General features: G+C 47.5%; 3 protein-coding genes across 10 annotated transcripts; 2 read left to right on the top strand and 1 right to left on the bottom strand.

The window, feature by feature from the left end:
- Positions 1–14: 14 nt before the first annotated feature.
- LOC108151692 (centrosomal protein of 135 kDa) lies at positions 15–17118 on the bottom strand. Of its 6 annotated transcripts, XM_033386265.1 has the most exons (13): positions 17022–17118; positions 14575–14773; positions 14338–14512; positions 14125–14283; positions 12662–14066; positions 12389–12599; positions 12194–12309; positions 7193–7318; positions 6886–7039; positions 6695–6819; positions 6378–6645; positions 6019–6204; positions 5671–5948 (listed from the first exon to the last, which is right to left on the bottom strand). In XM_033386265.1, exons 2-13 carry the CDS (start codon positions 14749–14751, stop codon positions 5787–5789), a joined length of 3264 nt encoding a protein of 1087 aa, XP_033242156.1. In that variant the 5' UTR covers positions 14752–14773; positions 17022–17118; the 3' UTR covers positions 5671–5786. The 6 variants fall into 6 exon arrangements, with proteins under 6 accessions (XP_033242158.1, XP_033242156.1, XP_033242155.1 ...); XM_033386267.1 differs by lacking the exons at positions 5671–5948; positions 17022–17118 and adding an exon at positions 15–98 and having other exon boundaries at positions 14575–14873; XM_033386264.1 differs by lacking the exon at positions 17022–17118 and having other exon boundaries at positions 14575–14872.
- On the top strand, positions 101–5682 carry LOC108151691. Its single transcript, XM_033386263.1, has 3 exons — positions 101–202; positions 261–5387; positions 5447–5682. The coding sequence occupies exons 1-3, from the start codon at positions 181–183 to the stop codon at positions 5656–5658; spliced, it is 5361 nt and encodes a 1786-aa protein (XP_033242154.1). The 5' UTR covers positions 101–180; the 3' UTR covers positions 5659–5682.
- Positions 8710–11815, top strand: LOC108151695. 3 transcript variants are annotated; one of them, XM_033386270.1, is made up of 5 exons: positions 8711–8986; positions 9802–10239; positions 10301–10638; positions 10701–11406; positions 11654–11815. In XM_033386270.1, the coding sequence occupies exons 2-5, from the start codon at positions 9809–9811 to the stop codon at positions 11676–11678; spliced, it is 1500 nt and encodes a 499-aa protein (XP_033242161.1). In that variant the 5' UTR covers positions 8711–8986; positions 9802–9808; the 3' UTR covers positions 11679–11815. The 3 variants fall into 3 exon arrangements, with proteins under 3 accessions (XP_017135937.1, XP_033242161.1, XP_033242160.1); XM_017280448.2 differs by having other exon boundaries at positions 8710–8986; positions 10701–11815; XM_033386269.1 differs by having other exon boundaries at positions 8714–8825; positions 10701–11815.
- Positions 17119–17232: the final 114 nt, after the last annotated feature.

The raw sequence follows: 17232 nt of genomic DNA, 5'->3' as shown, positions 1-17232 counted from the left end.
TAAATAGAATATAGAATGAATAAATTCAACTATAACCGAAGCCACACAGTTGACTCTTTAGTTCGAGTCAGCATGCCAAAGTAGACATAGGGGTCGCCCTAAAAAAAAAAACGAAAATCATATATTTTTGTAAAAATCGTTCTCGTTTCTCTCAAGCTACTTCAAGAAAAGTATATATAAATGGAGAGAAATCACAAGAAGGGTAGGTTACCCACTGACTATAAACATGTGTCTATATATCAATATCTCAATCCCCCCAGGCGGCCGCATTCTGGTCGAGCGACAGCAACGCTTATCGATGCAGAAGCGAAATTGCTTCTACATTAGAGACACGCAGATCCAGGTGCGTGAGGTCTTATTTCGCACAGCGGACAATTTGGGAGTGGATCGAGGATCCCTCATCAAGGTGCCAAGCAGAGAGACCCAGGCTCGAGAGCGCCAGCACGTCGACCAGCTGAACAGGCGGATCAAGTATGAAATAGACCAGCTTAAGTTCTTACGCCGCAATATTATACAAAAACCCGTCGAGTACAAAGCTTCAGAGTCGTATATGCACGATAAGGAGTTCACCGCGGAAGAGTCGTCGGATGAGAGCCAATCCTGTGACACTGGTGACCAGCGAATAATACAGACCCTGAGCTGTCGCACCGAGCTCCACACAAACAAGAGGTACAAACGGGCTGAAGGTGGCTGCAATTACATACCCCGGCAGAGGAACAAGTGCCGCGACCTGGAGCCGCGGTCTGTATATCAGTGTGATTATGGAAACAGCTCAAGATGTATCGCCTGTTTTGCCGGTGCGCAGCAACAGTTTCAAGACGATAACAACTACGCATGCTGCACGCTGCGGCCAAGTGTACCCATACCTGTAATGCCCAGTCCGTGCTGTCAGTATCAGCCGAGCTGGGCGTGTGTCTTAGCGCATCCGTTCAATCCGCGAACGACGACCGACCTGAATACTGAAGACTTCTGTCGCAGTTGGTGTGCCTGCGTCGTGCCCGACCGTGCTCAGAAACTCAAGCATAGGAGCCACCGAGCTTCGGAGGACCCATCCCGGTCGAAGAGCCGGAGCTCCTCAAAAGGTAGCAGAGCGGTGGATGAAAAGATACGCAGTAAGCTGAAGAAGAGCAGAGCCGCAATCGACTCGTCCTCGCTGGACCAGTACAATGTCCAGAGTCACGAGAAGCTTCTGAAGGTCACAATGCGGAAGGAATCCAAGTCAAAATCATCCACACGCAGGCGGGGATCGAAGTCCCCGGCAGTAGAGGGAAAACTCAAAACAGAAGGGAAGGAAATAGACGAGCAAGCGGATAACACCACCAAGGGCCAAAAGTTCTTCGAATACATGGACAAGTTCGAGAACGAAAACGGCAACGCCGAAAGTGAACAGGGAAAAGCAGGCGAGGGATCCCAGCTGGAATCGAATCCCACCTACACTAGAATCCCACATATAAAGCGGGAGCCCGGGGAATCAAAGTATGACGAAATCGTTTTCACCCCTGATAAAAATAAGGAGTCGGCCTGTCTTGACTCTTGTCCAGAAGTTACTTGTAAGCCCCCGCAATCAGCATATGAGGAGAGAGGCGTGTGCGACAAGGAAAAATGCGATTGCGTTGGCCAGAAAGACAAAACGGAAGCAGAATACAAATACCAACACCCCGCACAGGATGATGGACGTGAACCGAAATCGGGAGAAGAGGGAGTCTGTCTTGACTCTTGTCCAGGAGGGACTTTTAAGCCCCCGAAATCCGCATATGACGAAGGGGTTCCAATTTCCACAGCTGATAAAATAGCTGAGAGGGGCGAAGCCGTTTCCCACAAGGAAAAATGCGCTTGCGTTACCCAGGAAGTCCAAACTGATGATGAATTCGTCAAGAAAGAGACGAGGCTGACTCAAACGGATCTGAAGTTGCAAGAGGAGCAACTCACCCAAACTGACCCCCAAGGGAGTCAACACGAGGGACCTGCGCAGACCGAAATGGGCTGCAGTCGCCTCGATATGCTCACCAAAAACGATCTCCAGGGAAGTCAACAAGAGAGCGTTCCAATTTTCACACCTGATGAAACAGGTGAGAGGGGCAGAGCAGTGTGCCAGAAGAATAAATGCGTTTGCGTTTCCCAGGAAGCCCAAACGGATGGAGAATACACCTACGAACGCCCCGCACAGGATGATGGGCGTGACCCGAGGGCTGGACAAAAGGGAGTCTGTGCTGACTCTTGTCCAGGAGTGACTGGAAAGCCTTCGCAATCAGCATATGACGATCAAGTTTCAATATCCACCTCTGATAAAAGAGCTGAGAGGGGCAAAACCGTGTGCAGCAACAAAAAATGCGCTTGCCTTCTCAAGGAAGTACTAGCTGATGGAAAATTCACAGGCCAACGCCCCGCTCAGGAAGATAGAAGTGAATCGAGATCTGGACAAAAGGGAGGAGTTCCAGGAGTGACTGGAAAACCCCCGCAATCAGCATATGACGATCAAGTTTCAATTTTCACACCTGATAAAACAGTTGAGAGGGACAGAGCTGTGTGCCAGAAGAAGAAATGCGCTTGCGTTGCCCAGGAATTTCAAACGGATGGAGAATACACCAACCAACGCCCCGCACAGGATGATGGGCGTGACCCGAGGGCTGAACAAAAGGGAGTCTTTCTTGACTCTTGTCCAAGAGTGACTGGAAAGTCCCCGCAATCATCATATGACGATCAAGTTTCAATATCAACCTCTGATAAAAGAGTTGAGAGGAGCAAAGCCGTGTGCCGCAACAAAAAATGCACTTCCGCTGCTCAGGAATTTCAACCGGATGGAGAATACACATACCAACGCCCCGCACAGGATGATGGACGTGATCCGAGAGCTGGACAAAAGAGAGTCTGTGTTGACTCTTGTCCACTAGTGACTGGAAAGCCTTCGCAATCAGCATATGACGATCAAGTTTCAATATCAACCTCTGATAAAAGAGTTGAGAGGAGCAAAGCCGTGTGCCGCAACAAAAAATGCACTTCCGCTGCTCAGGAATTTCAACCGGATGGAGAATACACATACCAACGCCCCGCACAGGATGATGGACGTGATCCGAGAGCTGGACAAAAGAGAGTCTGTGTTGACTCTTGTCCACTAGTGACTGGAAAGCCTTCGCAATCAGCATATGACGATCAAGTTTCAATATCAACCTCTGATAAAAGAGTTGAGAGGAGCAAAGCCGTGTGCCGCAACAAAAAATGCACTTCCGCTGCGCAGGAATTTCAACCGGATGGAGAATACACATACCAACGCCCCGCACAGCATGATGGACGTGATCCGAGAGCTGGACAAAAGAGAGTCTGTGTTGACTCTTGTCCACTAGTGACTGGAAAGCCTTCGCAATCAGCATATGACGATCAAGTTTCAATATCAACCTCTGATAAAAGAGTTGAGAGGAGCAAAGCCGTGTGCCGCAACAAAAAATGCACTTCCGCTGCGCAGGAATTTCAACCGGATGGAGAATACACATACCAACGCCCCGCACAGCATGATGGACGTGATCCGAGAGCTGGACAAAAGAGAGTCTGTGTTGACTCTTGTCCACTAGTGACTGGAAAGCCTTCGCAATCAGCATATGACGATCAAGTTTCAATATCAACCTCTGATAAAAGAGTTGAGAGGAGCAAAGCCGTGTGCCGCAACAAAAAATGCACTTCCGCTGCTCAAACGGATGGAGAGTACACATACCAACGCCCCGCACAGGATGATGGACGTGATCCGAGAGCTGGACAAAAGAGAGTCTGTGTTGAATCTTGTCCAGAAGGGACTTGTAAGCCCCTGCAATCAGCATATGACGAAAGGGATCAAATTTCCACCTCCAATAAAAGAGTTGAGAAGGACAGGGTGCGTCGCAACCCGAAATGCGGTTGCCGTGCCCAGGAAGTCCAAAATGATGAAGAATTATCCAAGAAAGTGACGATGTTGACTCAAACGGATCTGAAAGCGCTAGAGGAACAAGTTACGCAAACTGACCTGCAGGGGAGTCGACAAGAGACAGTCCCCCAAACCGATGTCCAGGGAAGTCAACACGACGGAATTACCCAAGCCGATCTCCAGGGGAGACAACACGAGAGGTTCGACCAAAACGACCTCCAGGAAAACCAATACAAAGGACTCGTCCAAACAGAGCCGGAAATCAACCATGAAATCGGCAGCGGTAAATCGGCTATATCGGGCGCGGCCATCAGTAAAGCGGAACAATTTTCGACATGGTCGCCAAATGATGACAAAGATGTCCAAACTGCATCGCAGAAAGAGAAGAAGCAAAATCAGCGTCAAGACTCACCATCAGCTTCATCAAGGAAAATTTATAGTGCTCAATCCCCTTCTTCGCAAAAATATATGAAGTATATTAGTCGAGGATCCCTAACAGAGCAATCTGAACAGGATGGAGATGCAGAACACCGTAGCAACAGTCGCCGCTATCCGGCTAAGCAGTGCCAGTGTAAGCCAGTGTCCTCCGGCCCAAGCCAACAAACGCAGGTCCTCGAGGAACCCAAAGAGCAACAGTACCTAGTTGACGACAAAGACATTCCAGTTGGTACAGCGTGTCCCTTAAAAAAGTCTTCGCCATTCTGTGATCCATTGCCTCCGGCGGCTAAGTGTGACCTTCATCCAGTGGGATGTTACTGTGACACCAACGAACCAAAGATCGAGAAGCCAAAAACTTCCGGTAGAGCCAAGCATACAGAGCGATCTAGGAATTCGTCGCCCACGAATACCAAATCCCAAAAGAAAGGGCCCGACAATACCAAGCAGTATCAACAATACGAGTCCACGTATCAGTACAGCTACGGGCGCTCTGAGGATGCAGAAAATGTAGACAGCAGTGGTACTGGTACCACCAGTAATAATATGGATAATAAACCGTCTAAGGTTCTCAACAAGAAGCATGTTCAGGCACATGGCTGTGACACTGATTGCAGTGGGCGTAGTCTCTCCGGATGCAACATTTCCATAGACAGCTACCTTGGGCCACAGGCAACGTCCTCGCGTCTTATAAATTATCAGTACTCAAATGTCAGCACATATAATCCGCCCAACCAATCACTAGTTCCAAGACTCCCAGCACTGTGTCAGTTGGCTGGCGCCTTCAACTGTGCCACAGCCGATAATGATGCGTGTAAGCAAGTGGTGCCGATTTATGTCTGCGAGAAGCGTACACGCTCTGTCACCTTCGAGGATGAGTGCGGGAAAGTGCGGGCGATGCGCAATATTGCGGACAATATTCGAAGCAGAATTGACTGGGAGCGGATCGTAAAGACACGTATGAGCCCGTCGGATCGGGATACCGACAGCACCAGTCAGTCGAACGCTGCCTTCGGAAGAATGTATTCCACCGATGACAACAACGGCGGATACTCTTGCCGTAAGCGAAACGAGATATTTATTTCCACTTTTCCTACCTCATTAATCGTATCTTCCCAGGATCCAGCAACTCTGCCGCCACCGATATTACCTGCACAGGGTCAGAATACCATACTGTATACGGGGAAGACATCAGCAACTACGAGGATGATTTCGTATCGTCGCAAGTAGGAAACTGCCCCTGCTTGCTCAGAACCTACGTCAGCCTGGCCTCCATCTGCACGAACGACAGCAGATCCATTCTGCAGGAGGAGGAGGAGCAGAAGGAGTAACGTTAGCACAAATTTTAATTTCGTTTTTAGAATTTTTATTATACAACTTCGAGAGCCTCTAAGAACATAAAATTTGAGTTAAAATGAAACTAACGAACAAAATGAAAGAATAAAAGGATCGAACATGTCTACAACGTTTCCGATGGCACCCTTGGACTGACTTCACGCGTACGGGCCCTACAGAAACGATCCTGCTCGAGGTTCTTGCGCAGTTCACGGGCCTGCTCCTCGTACTTGGTGGCCAGTAGCTTCTGCTGAGTGCAGCGAATACGCTCCTCCTGCAGCTTTTCCTTATTTCAAAGGGGGAAAGGGAAGGGCCTAAAGTGTGTCGTCTATCAAGATTGATTCACGTTTGCTTACCATGGTCTGTTGGTACAGATGTCGCAGTCGTTCCATCTCGTTGTTGGTCCTGATGCCGTCGTCATTCTGACGCTGTTGATCTTGGTGCAGGTGCTCCAGCAACTCGTCCGTGGTCGCTGTGGCCACTTGGTTGACGGCCGCCGTCTGTTGGAGTTCATCGCGCAGCTGCTTGCATTGCATGTCCAACTGCGAAGTTAATTCTAGTTATTGTGGTTGTAGTTATACCGCTAGTTGGACTACCACTACGCACTCACTAACTCTGGCAGTTAGTAAGCTTGGATTAGCATGCGACGAGGCGAACTAAGACTAGGGCCTTAGCAAGGATAGTGGTACGCTTTGGGGGACAAGCTAAAGCTCACCTTCTTTCTAGTTTCATTGACTTCATTCAGCTCCGCATTAAGCTTCTCCTTCTCCACATCCAGCTTGTCGCACAGCTCTCTACGAGCGTCAAGATCGACCTTCTGGATGCGCAGATCGTCGCGGGCATTCTCCAGTTCCTGCTTCAGGCAGCGGGCCTTCGCCCGGGCGGCGGTAAGTTGTACTTCCATCTCCTTCAGTTTGCATTGGCAGCACTGCAGATGATCTTTGAGGTTGCGCACCTCGCACTCCAGCTCGCAGATCTGACGCCTGAAACGATTAGACTTTAGCCCAAGCCGCAAAAGCAATGTTTACTTACTTTGATTCGGCTGCCTCACACTCCAGACTGTAATTGTTGCCCTCGAGCGCCACCTGTTCGGTGGTGAGGCTGTGGAAGTTGTCCAGGAGCTCGTCCCGCTCCTTTTCCTTAAAGTTAGAGCATACCTGTCGGCATTAGTTTGGCGGCTCGAGTACTTGTCTCTTATCCACGACTTAAATGACTAGACTGACCTTTTGCATGAGCAGGTCCTCGGCCTTCTTCACCTCCTGGACGTAGTTGTGCAGCTGCTCCTTCATGTTCGCAACCTTCAGCTCCGACTCCCTGAGCTTCTTCTGCAGCGTCCTGGCCTCCACCTGGGCATCGGTCAGTTTGTCAATCAGGCGGCTGCAGCGGTTACAAAATATGTACACATGTACATTGTATTATACAAAATTGCCATAAAAAAACTACATATTAATGGTCACTGTGCGAGGAAAAAACTTTGGCTGAGCGCGGAAGCAGTTCTATGATCGCTGCGGTAATGTCTTTTTTGCTCACCCATTCTCTGCTATGGCCTCATCGCGGCTGGCTTTGAGTGCCACAATCTGTTGCCGCAGCGTTTTACTTTCCGTTGAAGTCTCATTCAGCTCCGAGTCGTGCTGTCGAATTTGGTTGGTCAGTTTGCTGTTTTGGAGAGAGAGTACACATAGGAAATCGATTAGAACTATTCACTGTTCTACAACCTAGACACACCAATCCTTGGCTAATCATTGTTTTCCTAGATCCTCAATCACATACATCTTTTCTCCCCTGTATTGCACCCGAATATTGAATTATCATTAAGGTTCGGACAAGGCAAGACCCCGTCTGGCCGCAGAGCTCCACCAATGCCAAAGACTCGAGGAGCCTGACCCTCTCTTGGGCGCCCCAAAAGCAACCAGACACAAATATACATGTGTGTCTAGATATATGTAGATGTGAATGCCAGGCACGTAGCAGGCACACATCCGCAATTCGGATTGAAGCTCAAGAACACACAGCTCACAGAGCAGTGAAGTCGCCATCGCCATCGCCATCAACGTCTTTGTCTGTCAGTCATTAAGGCTAAACAAAGTTCAAATACCCGTCGGGGGCTGACGCAGAACCCAAAAGGCTAAGAGAAAGAGAATGAGGGATATACTCGCAAGTACATACATATGTACTTGTATGGGCATGACATGTGTATGCTCGATGACTGACATTTCGACGCCCGTTGTTGGCTGTCGGCTGTCGGCTGTTGGCTTTACGGCCAAAGTGGTTAACACATGGCTACTAAGTCTTTGACATAAACTATGCTCTGCAGCTTGTCGTTTCCATGCAAGAGCGCGCTGGACGCTAAGGGCTCGCGCACACTATAGCTGAAAGCGGAAATCGGCGCTGAAATCGGAGCTGAAAGCTCAGCTGATCTGAGAGCTTTTTTCAGGCAGAATCAGCTTGCAGGTGCGTACATTGTCGGCTGATCTGATTGCTGAAAGCTAAAAGCCACTGCGAATTAATATTACATTTTTCAATTATTTTGTAGTTTGTATAATAATAAACATTGTGATGTCTTTCGAGCGTTTACTGTACTTGGGGACATAGTATATTATATTTATTATTGACATATGAAAATGGTAATAATAAAACTTTTTTGCCCAATTTATCGCCTTCCAGAAATTATAAAAATAAAACTATTATCCAAATATTTTGAATAATCCCGCTTATTCCCCAGCTTTATCGCTTAACAATGTTTCGCCCATTTTCGATCACTTATGAACCAATACACTTGAACAAAATCAGCAATCAGCTTGCTGAAAAAACAAACATGCTTGATCGATCAAACTAAGCTGAGCTGATTTTAGCGAGCTTTTTCAGCTTTCAGCTCAGCTCAGTCTGCAATGTGCGCACTTGCACCGGTGCAGTGTGTTTGTTTTTTCAGAGCTTATAAATCAGCTATCAGCTCCGATTTCAGCTCCGCTTTCAGCTATAGTGTGCGCGAGCCCTAAGAGCGAGTCGGGCAGGCCATCAGAGTGTTGGCCGGGCTCAGATGTTTGTTACCTGCCTGAGCGAACGGTCGGCTCAGTCGGTCGGTCGGTTAGTTGGTTGGTTGGTTGGTCGGTGGATTGGTCGGTGTCGGTCGAGTCGCGTCGGTTCTGCCTTAGGGAATTGAATTGTATATCTTTTGGATGATCGCGTTTTTGATGTGTTTTTTTGTATTTTTTGTTTTGTTATTGTGTTATCGTTTCGTTGCGGGGAGGACGCTACAGCCAAATCAAAATCCAAATTGAGCGCACTCCAACTTGTTTTTGGAAATTCACGAAGGAGTTGCAAAAGGTGCCTAAGCAAATAATCACCAATCATTGTTGTGTGTCGAGGCAAGAATCACAGGAGAGGGAAGATTTTGATTGGATGTAAAACAAAAGCAAAACCAAGAGCCCAAAACAAACCCAAAGCCAAACCCCAAACCTGTTGCTATTACAGCAGCTAACAACGCAACCTAAGACTGGCCAGAAATCACGCAACTATCCGCCAGCATGGATCGGATACATGTATATGGGGAACTGGTGCAGAGTGTGGCACCTCTCGTGTCCACCGCTTGGCTGGCTTCTGCGGCGGCGGCGGCGGCTGCGGCTGCGGCTGCGGCTGTTGCAGGTTTCGTCATTTGCTCTTACATAAAATGGCGTTTCGATTATGAGCAGCAGAAGATTTCTGGCCAAGCAGACGCAAGGCGAACAGAAGTCAAGATAAATGGGTATTTGGGTCATGGTTAACAGCGCACGAACCGTTTACTGGTTTTTCTGTTGTGGTTTTTGGTTCGTTTCGTCTCTGGCTGCGGCTCTGACCGGGGCTAGTTCGAGTCCAAGCACTGCGATAATCAGATGCCCCAGAGGGTTGGCTAATTCAAATTGGACTCGCTTCGGGGCCTGTGCCTGCGTCTGCGTCCGCAAAAGTGAATTGATTTATAAACAGCTGCCCCCGACAATAGAAAAATCATCAATCATCCGGTATAATGAGAGGCGAGCCGAGCCGAGCCAAGCCGAGCCTCCTCCTCCTCCTCCTACCCTAGCCCCACTCTGCCAAACAAAAGTGAAAATCCATTAGTTGCCGTCCCAGCTGATGCCAAACTATTGCTCCTCTTGCTCTTCCAGGTCTACCATGAGACGTCGCAAGCTGCTCATCTGCTGGGCAGCCCTCCAGGCGGGCTCAACCATGATTACCTGCCTGATGTTGTTGCTGACCAGCTCACAGCACGGCTATCAGGTGGCGGCCGGAATTGTGCCGCCACCCTGGAGTGATCCGGCCACGAACCCCTGCGCCAGCATGTCCGGGGGCTGGCAGCTGCTCTACTGGACGCCGCTAAAGAAGTGCTTCAAGATCTTCACTCTGGGCTATCCCTGTCCGGACACCATGGAGCTGAGTCCCACACCAGTTAGTGCCAAGCGGAAGGATCTTCCTGCGGCCGAGTGCCGTTGTCCGCCGGGAACTGCTCTCAGTCCTCTGACCAGCTCCGTGTGCCACAAGCTTTACGAGCGGGGTCCGTGTCAGAGCACAGAATACTTTCAGCCCCTACCAGATCAGGCCAAGAGGTGAGCCCATGGGGGGATCTGGCTCATTCACCATTCATTCACAATTTCATCCTCATCCTAGGACTGGCAACCGGTGGGGCACCTGCAAGCGTCCGTTGCAGTGCCCCGATGGAATGATCTTCTGGCCGAGAGACAACAAGTGCTATACGCGGCGAAGTCGTGGACCCTGCAGCCGGGGAAAGTTGCTGGTGCGCAACGAGGACGGGCTGGCCGAGTGCAGGTGCGAGGATGCAGGCGAACTGGCCTTGTACTACTCTCCGTCGGAGGACTCGTGCTATGAGCACTATACCAAAGGACCTTGCTCCACGCCGGGTCACATTTTCATGCCGGGTGGTCGGTGCGACTGCCAGCAGCATCTGCCCCAATATCATGCCCCTCAGCAGATGTGCTTCGAGCTCGGTAGGATTACATTTGACAACAGTAGTCCCCCCTCCTTATTCCTAGTTCTCTCCTGATTTCAGATACTCCGGGACCCTGTCCTCCTGGACACATATTTCGCATACCCGACAATGCTGAGGCGACGACTGATGGCTCTTTGCAACTACTGCCTCGGGCCAGGTGCCTGTGCAAGGAAGGCTACGTGCCCTGGACCGATGGCATCTGCTATCGCCTGTACACACGGGGACCGTGCGGTGCCAACGAGTTCCTGGTGAATGCCACCTCCTGTGTGCTCAACTTTTGCGGCAAGAATCGCCTGTACTTCCCGGCCGAGGACTCTTGCTATCGAATAGGCTCCCAGGGCCCGTGCTCGCTCCATCAAGTGGTGATCTTCGATTTCACCGCGCGCCCCTCGCTCGACGGCATCTCCTACAATGGAATGTGCGGCTGTGCGGGAGTACTCACTAACTTGGACCAACAGTGTTCCGGCCCGGGGTCCGGGTCTGGCTCCGGATCTGGCTCCGGCTCGGGCGCCGACGTGGAGCAGAACATCTGCGAGTCGACGCCTGGCATGGTCGAGATCAACGGCCAGTGTCACAAGCTGTACACCCGAGGTCCCTGTGGGGCTGGCCAGTGGCTAGAGCCACTCAAGAGTCACTCCCAGACGAATACATCGATCTTGGCCTTCGGCAGTCGAGCCAAGTGCGTCTGCCGCCCCGGCTACACGGCCACGGAGGCGGACCAGAGGGGCCTAAGCAACTGCAGTGCTCCAAGCGTGAGCCTGGCGAGGTATTTAACGATCGAGCGACACAACTCAAAGTTCCTCAATGATCTACACTCCGGTTCTCCCTCCCTAAACTAAATGTTAATACCAGCCTTTCAAACTATCCTTTGTAGTCTCTGGGTCTGGTTTTGAGTCCCCGCATGCCTACTCTCTTCATCCTTCTCTTTGATCTTTTGTGATGCATGCCAAGTGTTTTTCGATCGCAGTGATCCATTTGTTATTCCATTAACCATTTTGTTCTTGTTGTTTTAGGTGGTTTTTAGAAATATTCGGGTAACCTTATCGATGGTTTCGCAGCCACGGGGGATAGGATTGTGCCATGAATGTATTACAGCGACTAATATACGAGTTGTATTTAAGATAACTCTCGATAAGACAAATAAAATAAAGCAATCTGCAAAATAAACAAGAATACTACTGTGCCTTGCAAGGACAGACGTTCAACGATTCTATTCAGCCCTAAGGACGAGAGGACGTTGACTCGGAATGTCTGCGCTATCAAGTGGCCCAAGCGACACCAAATCGATGCCGGTTACGCGTGGATCCCAGGCGCAAGCCAACCGATCGGGGGCGCGCTTCCGCCTCAAACGAGTCGCGTGCAAACAGGAAATACAGATGTTCGAGTAATATTCGGGTATAAGGTGGTGCTTGGAATTATAATCCGAGCAGAAGACCAGACCCTAAGCAATGCGATAAGGCAGGAAACACACTTTATAGTTTTTAGTCGATCCAATGGGGCAACACACGGACCGGACAGACGTTCAGCGATTCTATTCAGGACTAAGGACTCACCGCAATTGCTCCTCCAGTTCCTTGACGCTTTGTTCCAGACAATTCCGCTTCTCCTTGCAGTCCTTGAGCTCGTATTCCAATTTATATGCTCGCTCGGTTTTGCCATCCAACTGATGCTAATGTTGACGAGAAGCATTAAAGAAGATCGACAAAAAGTAAATAGAATGAAAGGGGAGCAGAGCTCTGGCCTTTTACCAGAAGAGTGTCCTTTTCATTCTCCAGGCTAATGTAGGTCTGGCGCAGGGCTCCGATCTCGGCGCGCAGTTGGGTGACCTCATTCCGGTTGGATTCGCGACTGGAGTCCAGTGTGCTGGCCCGGACATCTGCCGACTGTCGCTGACGCTCGGATATCATAAGTTTACCTTGGAAGTCGGCTATAATTCGCTCATTCTGTTCATTGAGCATGCTGCCAGAAGGTTGATGCATTACGAAATTTACTCAATTGGATTAATAGTCGACTCAACTTACGTTATCTGACCGTTCTCGGTCTTTAGCTGCTCGCTTTCGGCTTGAAGCGAGGCCACGCGATGCCTCAGCTGGGCTATGTCCTCCTTGAGCAGGGCTATATTCGTTTCCGCTGGAAGCCGAGCTGAGTTCAGTTCCCTGTTGTCGCGTTCCAGCTGCCGCAAGCGATCATTGAGATCCTCGTTGCGCTGCCGCAGGACCAGCAGCTCCTCGGCATGCAATTGAACAGAGCACAGCTGCTTCTCCCTAATCATTTCCCGCTCGCAGCGCACTCGCTCCAGCTCCGACCTGGCACAATCGCGCTCCCTTTCGACCCGCCCGATGGCAGCCTGTACGCAGTCGCTTCGATTGCTGTTGTTCCCAGAGCTACTGGCGGAGGCCGGCGGCACGGTCTCGTAGTGGGTGTTCTTCTGGGGCGAGTATTGAAGTTTGTTGGAGTAAAGCTCGTCCCGCAGTGTCCGCAGCTCTTCGTCCTTGGACTTCAATTGAGCACGCAGGAAGGCTACCTCTGACTCTGAGCCGGATCTGGCCATTATCCGGAGATATTCCTTCTGGAAGAAGTCCCGCTCGGACGTCAGCCGTATCTTCTCTTCGTTGAGGGTGACGGAGTTGTTTTGGTTATGGTCCTTCGCCTCCTTTTGCAGCTCCATTATCTTGGCATGCATTTTTCCTAGCTTTTTCTTCTGCTTATCAATGATGGTATTTAATTCCTCCTCGCGACGGGTTAGCAGATTAAGACGTTCGTTCAGATTACGCTTGTCACAGGGAATAGCAATAGGAGATGCTCCTCCTGTCAGACGCACATCTTTCAACCTTTGTTCGTTTCGCTGCTGCAGCTGCTTCAGCTCGACCTGGAGATGCTTCACCTCCAGTTCCCGGGCATCGATTTCCAAATTGGCCTGCTCTTCGACCTGTAGGGCTGCCTGCTTGAGCTCATCTAGGTTCATTTGAAGCTGCCGCTTGTCCTCGTCTGAGCTTAGGGCTCTCTGCATGGCATCGTGCATTTTGTCTTGGTACTCGCGCACCTGTATCATCAGTTCAGTCTTCTCGCGCTGCAGCAGGTCAATGTCCTCCGATAAGGCACCCACTTCCCTGTAGCAACAGTCTTTGGCCAAAGCAGCGGGCGGCCGTCCCCCAGATAGCATATCATTCAGTCGACGAATCTCCCGATTGCGCGACTCAACTTTCCGCTTGTAGAACTCCAGTTGTTCGCTGGATGTGGCTAGATCATTTTGCAGCTTGTCGAGCTCCTCCTGGCCGCTGGTCTGTGTGACTGTCACCCCATCCTGGGTGGTTGTCGTGGTCTTCTGAAATACTCCTGCATTGCATTTCGTACATTTGAGTGCAGTGCCAAGAACGCAGGGCAGAATGTTTCCAGCGCGTACTGTGGTTATGAAAGGTTTCTTAGCTGAAAAGAATCTCCAGCATTATACAGCATCTAGCAGTGGACGAAAATTCAAACATACTCTGGCGGGTGGACGACACATGCGTTCGTTTGCCAGCCGTCGAAGACGTGCCAGCCAGTTGCTTGTTTAGCAAGGCATCTAACTGGTTCTGTAACCCCACGTTATGGCTTTGCAAGTGTTCCTTGTCCGTCTCCAGACTCCTCATCCGTCGTTCGGCCTCTGTCGATAAACATTTTAAAAAGTTTTCCCAAGATAAGGTTCAAGATCACATACCACACAAGCGCAGCTCGTAGTCCTCGCGATCCCTAAGAAACTGCAAGTGGAGCTCATTGCATTCAGCTAGCAGGCGGGAATTGTCGCACTTGTAGGGTTCAGCGCCCAGCTCCCAACAGGTTTTCTCCTTTAAAGACACAACAAATCGTAGCTTAGCAACCGCTTGACCCATTTCCTTAATAGTAATCTTAGTAGGATTAGCTACTATCTACTGGGAACATATTCATATTTGAGTACCTCTAGCAGATTGGCAACTTGCTTCTTTGTGTCCCTAAGACATTCCGTCGTCTTGACCAGGTCACCGAAAATTGCTTGCACCAATGGAATGGCCAGAACGGGCAGCGTCTGGTTGAAGCCCATAACATCCAGTTTGGACCGCAAATCCTTGAAGTCGCCATCGTTAAAACCATTCATGGATAACTGATGGCTTAACTTTCTATTGGATGTACTCAATTATTGCAATAAATAAAACAAACAATAAACAAAAATAATGCGCCAAGAGTTAAAAAGGTACGCTAGCAGTGTGACCGCGGACTTATCGATAAAATATACCGTTCGACCCTCAGAAATATACCGAAAGATACCGTCTCATTTACCAAATATACTGACGAATTCAAGTTCTATTTTACATATTACTCGTTTTTGATATTCCGTGGAATATTACTAGCTATATAGAACATTTAGCCATGCCATCATAACTGTATACGATTGATGAATCAATTTTCTATTTAACTGGTGTATTCTTAATACTTGCTTCTATTGCATTTTGCGTAAAAAGAGGTTTTAGCGAAATATGTCAAACAAAAAACAAGCAGCGAAATAGGTCCATCAAAACAAACGAAAAAGGAAATTGCTCAATTTTGATATTCCATTGAATAATGCTGACTAACTAAATCTCTCACCAATGCCCACATAGTTTTATCCAATTGATGAATAAATTTTCTACAAGATTGGATAGTTTTTAATCCTTTCTTTTATTGTATTTGTTGTAAAAAAAAGGTTTAAACGAAAAAGTTCAACAACAAAAAGAGTCGCTATATTGCGTGTAAGCCGTAGTATGTGCCTTTGTATACCCTATTTTGTTAATTTTATATGCAAGTATAAATATTGATATAAAGATAAAACGTAACTAATAAAGACCTTTTCTCAAATTGGCATTTTTTAGACATTTTCATGTATATGATGAGTGTTTTGTATATATAACTCGATCCTGATACCTATTCTTGGTCCCTACAAGAAGACAATAAGCCTTAAAATATCGTTAAAATATTGAAAATAATATTAAATAATATTGAATAATATTAAAATATATTGAAAAGAAATTGTTTTTGCCTGGGATGACAAACATATTCAGAACTCTATAACATCCATTTCCCCCAGGGTATTTGTGCATGGAATGGGACTCATTGCTGTCAACCGGTTATGACGACTAATTCCTGGTTATTCTTTCTTCCGTCGAATATTCTTAGCTATATAGATCTCTCAGTTTAGCCCAGATAATTTAATGTGATTGTTGAATCAATTTTAATCAGGATTAACTACTTTTAAGTACACGCATGTTTTTTGTTTTGACAAAAACACGATCTCAACAAAAATGTTCAATAGTCACAGGTTGTGACGTCAATGTTGCTGGTTTTTGCGGACTCATTTGTTGTCGACCAGGGTATGTACATTTGTATACCCTATTTCGTTATATATAGATTTTCCAACCTGCTTTAAAACGTTATTAGTAAAGACTTTGTCTTAGATTGCATTTTTAAGGCCTATTCATGCATTCGATTAGGTTCTTGTATACAAATCCTGATCCCTATACCAATTCTTGGTATATTTAAGAAGACCACTAATTGCAAAATATCGTTTAAAATAGATACTGACTAGTTTCTGCATTAATTAGAGCATAGGATGACATATATTTTCTCAGTTTTATAACATCCATTTCCCCCAAGGTATGTGTGCATGGAATTAGCAGCATGTTTGTGTATGGAATGGGACTCATTTGTTGCGAACCGGGTATTGCCAAATCCGGATATTTCAAGCTATATAGAGTTTTCAGCTTTGCCCACTTAGCTTTATCCCATAGATGAATTCATTTTCTAATTCTTAACAACTTTAAATTGCTTGTAAGTATTTTACTTTGACTAAAACCCGGCTTCCAAGATAATGTTGCCGCAATATTTGTGCATGCAATGGGACTCATTGTTGTGAACCGGTTATTACAGATTCCACCCGATTCAAATAAATACCGAAACATACCGTTGCATTTAAAAAATATACCATATACTGACGAATTCAAGTTCTTTTTACATATTCCTCGTTTTTGATATTCCGTGGAATTTATCCATGCGAACATAATTTTATACGATTAATAAATCAACTTTATATTTGACTGGCTTACTTTAAATAATTGCTTTTATTGCATTTTGCGTAAAAAAAGTTTTCAGCGAAATAGGTCAAACAAAAAAAGGTTTTAGACTACCGACCGGATAATACCTAGAACTGCGCGTCGAATTATTTGAAAGTGAATTAGTGACAAGTGAATACAATTTAGTGGAATAAGCTATGCGCGGAAGTACGATTTGAGAGAGATTTCGTGACTTATTCGCATACATTTTAATAATTGAAATGAAACGGTCAAGAATGTGCAATTAATAGCTGACAGCCCTTCTGCATCGCAAAATACATACATACGAATATTTGACTACTGTGAGGAAGTGTACTCCTCCAAGATCCTCCAACGCTGAGCAAAACCAATGAAAGCGATATCCTCCAGCTTTTCGTATTCCACCTCGCTTTCGTGCAATGAATATTTATAGTTCTATTGGAAAAACGCTTTTAGTTAAATAATAAAATAGCACAAAAGTTGTTTAAGACTAGATTTTGAACAATTTTGTAGTT

This window comes from Drosophila miranda, chromosome XR (assembly GCF_003369915.1).
Source record: "Drosophila miranda strain MSH22 chromosome XR, D.miranda_PacBio2.1, whole genome shotgun sequence".
NCBI lineage: Eukaryota > Metazoa > Arthropoda > Insecta > Diptera > Drosophilidae > Drosophila > Drosophila miranda.
Note: the sequence above shows the minus strand (reverse complement) of the source record. Positions and strands in the feature narration are given on the sequence as shown.